The 9,327-nt window shown below is 40.5% G+C and overlaps 1 protein-coding gene across 2 annotated transcripts in view; it reads right to left on the reverse strand.

Moving 5' to 3' along the window:
- The window catches only part of LOC141944856 (uncharacterized), a 127,070-nt gene extending 118,713 nt beyond the window's left edge, over positions 1–8,357 (reverse strand). Inside the window, exons 1-3 of one of the 2 annotated variants that reach the window (XM_074872112.1) lie at positions 7,839–8,357; positions 5,437–5,471; positions 3,655–3,802 (exon numbers count right to left, since the gene is read on the reverse strand). In XM_074872112.1, coding sequence (XP_074728213.1) covers positions 3,655–3,802; positions 5,437–5,471; positions 7,839–7,845 — 190 coding nt within the window. In that variant the 5' untranslated portion in view covers positions 7,846–8,357. The remainder of the gene's footprint in view (positions 1–3,654; positions 3,803–5,436; positions 5,472–7,838) is intronic. The other variant, XM_074872109.1, reaches the window with a different exon arrangement.
- Between the last annotated feature and the right edge of the window lie 970 nt (positions 8,358–9,327).

Here is a 9,327-nt window from a genome sequence, read left to right on the forward strand (position 1 = left end):
GGGCAATCTGAATACTGAGAAAAGCTGTGCAATAGATTGAGGCAAAGAGGTATCTTTTCTGAAAAACAAAAGCCCTAAACTGAAACAACTAGAACAAAGAATATACTTAGAAAGTAATATTTAAAAATGGAGATTAGGAGCATAAGGACTGAACCAAAGACATAAGGACAATTTATTGACATACATTAGAAGCAGGAAGACTGCACAACAGTTGTCTGGCAAGTCTGAAATAGTACTGGGAAACAAAGGGAGTGAATAAAGAGGAGGAAAAACACTGCAGAAAAGATAACCGCTGATTATGACCTTGAGATACTCAGTCATGCAAAAGGGTAAACTCGCCCTTTCTCACCCTGTATGACCATATTAGCATTTCTTGTTAGCTGGGCTCCTGGTCTAGGGTATTAAAAAAAAAGCAAAGCTGTATACCCACTACTTCCAGTGAAAGCTCAGGATTATACCTCCTAGTCTTTCATTTCCCAGTTCTCTTTCACACCAGCCAACAGCACTCTCCCTCCAAGATGGGAAGTAAAAACCACACTCTGGAAAGCTATGGAATAAGACGTCCCTTCTCTTGAACAGGAAAAGGGAGGAAACATGACTTTGCAACACAAAATTCTTGCACAGTCCATTTTTTTGGGGCATGGAGCAATATTGACCCTACCCCATATTCCTGGATACACCTGTATCTCCTGATGCCCAGAAATCCAGACAGACCCAAAGGTACCTTTTAGCTTAAAAGAGAAGTTATCAGGCTTAACACAAGTGGAAAAATCTATGATATTCAAGTGATCAAATTGTCTCCTCTGGTCCCTCCAGACAACAAATCCCATTAATCAATTCTTTTGCAAGTAAAGGGTGAAAGAGCAGCAAATACCAAAACAGAAAGTGCTGAAATAACTGGATAAATGAAAAGGCAAGCCATTCTGAGGACTAGATACCCACGCAGGAGTTCTGAAGCTGCTCAAGGTTGGAGGCAGGGTTTCCAACAAAAACGTGCTCTCTCCTATCAGGAACGAAAGGGTAGCACTCCTTAAAAATAGCCACAAATGATGATCCAGATTACATGCCAATGAATTCTTGCATTTAGTAGACCTTCTGGAAGGCTACTTTAACAGATTATAACTTTAATGCCTAAGCAGCGATTACATAATGGAGAGAAAAACAACATTGCTAACATAATGAAAAATAGGTCTTTTTTAACTTGGAGTGCATCCGCAGAAGAAATTACTGTTTATTTGGCCTTTCAAATGGGCTTTGATAATGTGACTCATAAAGACCATAAAGAAAACAGAGTAATCATGACTGAAAGTTGGAGTCATGATTAAAAATGAGCTAAGCAGCCAAAATTAAAATGTAGGAAGAAAAAGAAAGACGTTTTAAGAAGAAAAAGGTTAACAGTTGTTGCGTGCAGAGGCCATGCTGGTTATCAGCTTTTAACTTCAGTTAGCAGTCTGGAAAGATCAGCTGTAAAAAAAGAGTGGCAAAGCTGACAAGTGAGGGGAGTGTATTTGGGTTACTGAAGGGTTTAACGAAGTCGAGTGAATCTGAAACACTTCAAATATTTTTTTTTTAAATCATCGCTAAGGAAATCATATTGCAACATTCTCGGCGAAGGGGAAAGACCAGGGTGCCATCATAACAAGTCGACGAAAGCTTTCATGTATACGCAGCGATGTCAAATAAGCCAAGTTTTACGATGCACACGAGAAAGCACAACATTACCCTCCTAATATATACCTGCCAGGGAAATGCCTTCACAGAGAATGCCATCTACAGTTCTTCTTACCTCACCTCGTTAAAGCTACAGAGGTAACAGGAGTGCAAGGACAGGTGACTAAAATGATTTGACTTACAAAAAGACTGCCATATACGAAACCATGAGGTGATGAAACCATTTATGTTAGCGAGCACGTAAGCAACAGGGAGCACAACAGAGATACATACTTTGAAAGTCAGGAATTATAGTCTGACTTTCTCGCCTACTTCCAGCCTTGAATGGGAGATTATTCAGTTAAATGAAATAAGCAGTAAATTCAAACTGTGGGAATACATTACTTTTACAAAGTGCAGGCTGAGCATGCGAAAATCGGCACTGCAGTCCATCATTAGGGGACATCAGTGGGATTCTGAAAGAATACGGTTCTATTCATAGCCCACAAAAATATAGTGTTAAATGGGATTGTTTGCTGGAAAGACCATAAAGACCTTTGCGCAAAGCCATGATAAAGCCATTGGCCAAGGGATCTAGCTGGCCCACTTTCTGACAAGGACAGGGTATTCCAAAAGGATCAAATGTTGGTCGTCTTCGCCCTCCGTTCTCTTACCAATCAACCCTTTGTAAGAACTGTCAGGGTAGACTTAGCATTAATTAGACTGTGGATCTGATCCAATGCAGTAATTTCTACTTTTGTTTCCTATGGCCAAAAGCAATGGCAAAAAAAAAATAGACAAGTTCACTTTAACTAAAGCGAAGTCATTCATCCTCTAAGCTAGCTGCTTAGCCTGATACAATGCTATCAATGCATCACTCAAACTTCACAAAAATACTTTAAAACATCTATGTTTGCTTTGCCACCTGCTCTTCCCCTTCCCGCAAATAATTAGCAAGAACCTACTATACAAATGTGTTTCCTTCTTTATTTTATTATCTTTTTCCCCATCCCCACATCTTTATTTGCAAAAACCATTTAATAATTATAAGAGATTCCAAGATGTGTGTCAGATCCTGGGATATTGCCACTTGTATGGTGGTTTGCTACACTTAGCCTTCAGTCTTGTGGCTAACAATTCACCCAAACTGTGATAATACCTCACCACAACCCACACGCTGCTGCTCTTCAAAGGAAAACAAGGGTACATAATTAAGAGATGATGAGCTCAAATGTAAGACAGGAGATGAGGGAGCAGATTCTGAAACCACACCTGTGAGTGGTTATACTACTGAAGAAGTTTCTTCAGCTCCATCTTCACTCACAGTATCAGAAAAGTCATGCATTTTCAAAACACACTTGCAGCAGCAGAGGAGAAAAAAAAAAAAATCATGCCACTGCAGAAGAATAGCTTTAATATCAATTATACAGAATTCAGATTATAAATAAGCATTATTAAGAAACAGCCCTTGTAACAAGCATGAACTACATCTTAAAAAAAAAATATATATATACACACACTTATAGTTTTACTGGAAATACTGTCAAAATCTCATCCCACAAGAACTGTTACCTGAAAATATTCTCAAAGTCTCATTCCAAGCTTTTGTGATTCTGTAATTGCCATCATAATATAAAGAACTATAGACAAAAACATCTGTGCGTATACGTGCCAGTTCAGTGGCTAATGGTGCAGCATACTGCATGGAAATAAAAACTAGGAAGTGGATACAGATACATTCTAGAGCCTACAGGATCAATCCCTTGTTGGATATTCAGAATAAAAAGAAATACCAAACCACTTTCCTTATTACTCTGTAAAGTTGGAACTAGTTTTCGTTGGTTTTGTCATGGTTAGTGAAGGAGTTGAGAAATCTGGGGCAGAACAAGATGTGAATAAAGCTACCGAACTCAAGTGAGGACAACCGACCATTCTTCAGAAATATGCATTAGGAAATAATAGGATTACCTGATTTCTGATTTTTAAAAAGTATTTTTGTTTTACCTGAAAGAAGTCTGTGTTTTGTCACGATGAAGGACCACATCTCCACAAGCGAGTGCCCGTCTGCAGGGCCAGATCCTCTAAGTGGCAGCCACACCCTCTTCTTCCTCATTTTTTTCCACTGACCATGAAATACTTTCAAAGCCAGGCCCTGAAAAAAAAAAATAAATACATTTTTAATGGACACCAGATACCACATTGCTGATTTAATTAGTCAGATTAGAAACAAATAAATATATTTGCACACATACATTTGTATTTTCTGTTCCATTTCAAACAAATTTGGTAGGCCTGATTTGACACTCCATTCAAATCACAGGAAACATAATTAAAAAGTGCTCTATGTTGATGGCAGAATCAAGACCTCTATCTCTTTTTAGAATTGAATATAACATGTTTTCCATTGGTACTGGAAAAATTCACAAATCAGAGGCTTTTCAGAGTATCTTCAGACAAGCCTATGTATTTTGAATTGTAATAGATGCCAACACAAGGCAAGCTTAGAAAGATGTTCCAGAGGTTGTCTCTTCAGTCCGTGGGGTTCTATGGACTTGAAACTCAGCCAGATCTCTAACTCTGACTTGATTTTAAAAATAGAATTTTTTTTAAAGAAAATATTTGAGTAAAACTTTCTCGGCTTATGTATCGCTCATAACCTCACCCAGATTATCAGGTGATTTGGATCAGGGTATCTACAGGACAGTTAATAATGATACTGCATAGCAAGTATCACCCAACATGTCCTTACTCTCACTATATTTCATACAATTTATTTTATCAATAATTTTGCAGCACATCGGACTATATGGAAATTGATTGCTGCTATAAACTGTTCTGCATATTGTATCATCTGCTGGCTTTAATTCATTATTTAAATGACACTGTAATTATACTACATTTCATATTCTATTTAACCAGAGAATATTGACTATGAATACAAAGTGATAAAAAACAACTTTTTCTAGTATCTCAAAACACACCCCCTTATTTTCCAATAACCAGCTCCAGCATTCAACAACAAAGCAAAAATACAGTATATTTAGGGTTCAGCAACCTAAAGCTCAATTTTTTGCAAACAACTGCCCAAAGATATTACTGTTCAGCTATCATTAGGACTATGAAATTAATAGTAAAATAAACTGCTTGTTTATTGAAATTTAGAACTAAATATGTAACCTGAATCCACAGCTTCATGCTATTCTGTTTGCTGAAGGAGCAAATTGATATTAAAATAAAAACGTTAAGGTTATACTGAGATGTGTGTTAGGGGATGACAACATATATTACAGGCAGTATATTAAGTAATGCCAAATCCAAAATAATTTTGTAATCCCAGCATCTACTACAAATTTATTCGTGTATGATTGCATACCCCCTTATAAACAAGTGATCCACTTGCACTATTAGTAGAGGTGTTGTGTTCACAGTTTCACACTGTCCTACATCCTAATAGGTTTCCAGTATACAATTTTGAAATCTCAAAGCCTGCATGATGCTGTATTCTGCACATATAGTAAATTACAATTAACTTGCAGAATAGTATCAGTACTATAGTATTTGTAGACATGTTTATTCACACAGAAGCCTTTTTTCTTTAAACAGCAGAGTATTAGGTGATACATGTACCTCTCATCATACTGGAGTGCTCTGATGCAGAACGCTAACTTTTAAATCCAAATACATAGGAGGGGAAAATGTTAGCACGTTACTGTTCTACTGGTCTATAAAGATTCACCCCGCAAAGCCCTCCCATCCATGTATTCCATATCAGAAAAGCAGACTTACTCCAGGCTGTTTGCGTTCATATTTACGAAGGTGCTCTGCAAAAAAGGGAGCAAACAGAAATCCAAGGGTTAACAGAAGAAAAAAACCAAACCAAACCAACAAACCACACCACCAAAATCCCCGGCCATGCTGAAGACCTCGCAAGAAAAGGAAAATGTTCAGCAGATAACAGCCTAACAAAAAGCAAACGGAGAATTTAGTGTCTCGGTATTGCCTGGACACCAGTTTGGGATTTAGGCAGCCTTGGATTACAAGGACTATTCCCTTGAAAATCTAGCCCACAGTTCCTGCGCTGTTTTCTACCAATACCACATCCAAACTGTGACTAAACACCTCATTATGCTTCGCTGGCACTATCTGAAGCAAACATACTGTACAATTTTATGTGGCACCTAGAAACGGAGGGAAAAAAGAGGCTATTTTTTCTACCGAACGGTAATGAAATGACAAACAGCAAGTTCCGTGCAAAACCTTGCACGATCAGTAAATGTTTCCCCCCCGCCCCGTTTTCTTTCTGTGGCAGGCAACAGGTGACAAAATACAGCCCCCAATATTCAGCTTTAAAAATAAGAAAATTTAGTCTACAAGACATCTATAATATAGTCCTTTTTTTTAATTAAAATTGAATAAAGAGGTTTAACTGGGCCTCTACACTGGCTTCAGAAAGTAAATGCCTTTCTTAACATTCATTTGTAGATGTTTCATTTAAAGAAAATACAGCTCTCCCAGTTACAAACAACAACCAGTGGTTTTACGTAACAAACTAGTATTGACAGATCTTAAAAGATAAAACCCAAACTGCATTTTCAAAGGAACTGCATGCCTCAAATACTTCACTATAATCTCTTTTTCCAATAACTTCTACATGGTCTTAAATACGTCGATGAATTATGAGGTAATAACCTCCAATTTTCTTAGCTCTTTCTCCAGACAAACATTATATTGTGATTTATGAATACCTGAAGTACTTAGTTTGCTGTTCACAGCACTTAAACAGTTAATCGAATTTATGAGAAGTGAGAATATCACGTTAAAGATTCCTTCTGTTTTCTCCTTTAAGCTTCACCACCTCAAAAGCATTTTTCCCATGGATATTATTTAGAAATATTCTTCCTTTGTGCACTGGACATATTACTACAGCTCAGGAGGCCGTACCCTGTGCCAGTCTCCATGCCACTCATTAAATAATTTTACTCCCATACGTACACACGCAGCTGGTCAAGTGCAAGAAAAGGACTTTGCTGCGTTCAGCTGCATCTCCCGCACTTCCACAGCGAGCCTTGGAAAGCAATCACAAGGCTACAAAAATTATCAGCCTCTCTCCACTGTCCATTTCTTGAGTTTGATAGTGCCCAGACTACATTTCTAAAGCAGTGGTATGCTGTGCTGTGGCGGTACACCTGTGTCCCTTTTAGCACAAGACCGCATCACAATAGGCTAAAAACGTTTCAATTCTGTTAATACCCATGCCTCAATTCGCAATTAAAAAGAATCCTTCTTTAAAGACACTTTTTCCTGAAATATTGAAATGCTTAAAAAGTAGTTTTCTATTTGGAAAGCTTGTGTAATTTCTTCCCTTTACAAAAACACAGCTTTGTAGCACCAGCAAAGAGGACCCGGTACAGCAGATGGTTAAAATTCTGCATCATTTCTAATAGCCTTAAGAGAAAGCACTGCCTTTTTTCGGGGGAGGGCGGGGGTGGGGGTGGGGGGGGGGGAGGAGAGGAGAGGAAAAAAAAAGCTGAGAACAGCAATTTGCAGCCCCCTTTTTTTTTTTTCCTTGACAGCAGCTAGCCACGCCTCAGTCTGGCCCTTCCTCCAACCTCTGCTAACCTAAAAACCAGCGCCAACCTGGCAGCAGGCCATATATTCAAAAGTAAACATTATTCTCCTGCCATTTTTCAGTGGTGTTTATCATATCCTGATCTTTTTTTTTTTTTTCCTTGCCTCCCCCCCACCCCCGCCTCGCTGAGGCTGAAATCCCTATCCTTGCCCCGGTTTGTTTCGCTTTGCAACTACATCAAGACATCAAAGTCACGCTCTTATCTAACATGGCAAACTTGCAAAAAACGCGTTAGAGGGATTTTACCTTCACCCTGTGAAGCAGCGGACTATTTTGGAGCGGGAAAAAAACCAAAGTCAGACGTATCTTTACGTATTGCTGTCCCACAGCCCGGGGTGGTACGTCCTTCTCCATCCCTACAGGAACGGGCTCTTCCTGACACAGCGCAAACGCTCCTTTCAAAGCCTGCAGCTGCCGTGAGGAACCCGGCTTTGGCTTCCACAGCTTTTCCGTTTTCTTATTTAATTGCCACAGGAGCGTTTAAAAAAATAAATCGCTCTCTTAAGCACCCGTGAGGACGCACGTAGAGCCCTGCACCTGACTCTTTGTTATCCCTCACCATTCATTCCCTGTCCCTTCCGCTCCTCGCTTCCTCCTCCCACCTTGGACTGCTCCTCATTTATAAAGGCTCTAAAAAAAAAAAAAAAAAAAAAAAAAAAAAAAAAAAAGACTAATTAAACTAGTTGCCCATTACTGCTTTTTACCTAGTCGTGCACTGCATTGGATGGGTAGTTGACACACCGGCAGAAAAAGGGAAGATTTAAAAAAAAAAAAAAATAAAAAGGAGGGGGTGTATAAATAAATAAATAAAGAGGGATGCTGCCGCTTGAATCCTCTGAGCGCCCCCCTCCGGCTGGGTGCTGGCGAGGAGAGAAGGAGAGGAGGGAAGGGGAGAGGCGTCAGCTCCGTCCCGCCGCGGGCCGGGGCGCGGAGGCTGCACATCGGCCATGTTGTCCGCGCCGCCTCCTGCCCCGTCTTATCGGGTGAAGGAGCTGGCAGCGTGCCAGGCCGCCTGCCGCAAGGCGGGTGTCAGGCCGGGGCAAAGTTTATTGTTCGCCGCTGCTATCTGTACCTCAGAGGTGGCGGGGGGGGATTGGGATTTTTATTTTTCTCCTCAGTAAAAGACGCCCCACCACCACCACCACCACCTTCCGCCCCCGGCCCACCAGCAGCCTGGCGCGGCGGCTGAGGGGAGACCGCACCGGCGCAGGTAGCGCGGGCTCGAGGACTTCGCCCCTCACCGCCGCCTCCTCCTCTCCCCCTCCACACTCCCCCCCCCCTCGCTTTTTCTCTCTAGGCACTGTAAAGTACAAATAACGTGGAGTGGTTTAGTCAAAACAGTCATGTGCAAGTAGCCTGGCAAACAAAAGCCTTTATTTATTTATTTAGCTCGCGCATAGATAAGGAGGAGCCTTTTGTGCACATAAATTTCACACACATCAGAAAGGAGATGCCATGCTGCTTTCCGCGGGCTGACACAGCTTGTCTGGAAACGCCACAGGACAGCCTGCAGGCTCATTAATAATTGCGAATGGCTCGCCATTTCCATATTTAAATTGTGAAGCAGCGTATGATTAATTAAGAAGGAGAAAGCAAAAAAAAAAAAAAAATTAAAAAAAAAAAAAAGAGGCGAGAGAGGCAAGGCCTGCCCGGGCTGCCTGGCCAGGCTGCCCGCTTTAACTCCTTCTTTCCCACGCGCGTCGGGGTCCGCAGGATGCCTCCCCCCGGCTGGTGCCTGGCAACTCGGAGTGAATATCAATTCTGCTATTTTTGTGTAGTTAGGCAACCACGTGAGTGCTTTTGCGAGGCTCTGAATAGCCACGAACTAATGAAGAGAATTTGCTGCAATCCACTCATCATTAGCTTTTCATTTGGGGGAAAAGAAAAAAAAAAAATCGCTTATAAATTTTAGCGTGATTGTAAATTAATGTATTTTCATGCAGCGAGGTTAAAAGAGTATTTACAAAGTTATTTATATAAAGAAATATTGCAATTAAAATCCAGTAAAATGTGTAATTTAAACTCATCTGAGTGCTCCAAACTATGAA

The sequence above is a fragment of the Strix uralensis genome, chromosome 5 (genome assembly GCF_047716275.1).
Source record: "Strix uralensis isolate ZFMK-TIS-50842 chromosome 5, bStrUra1, whole genome shotgun sequence".
Classification (NCBI taxonomy): Eukaryota; Metazoa; Chordata; class Aves; order Strigiformes; family Strigidae; genus Strix; species Strix uralensis.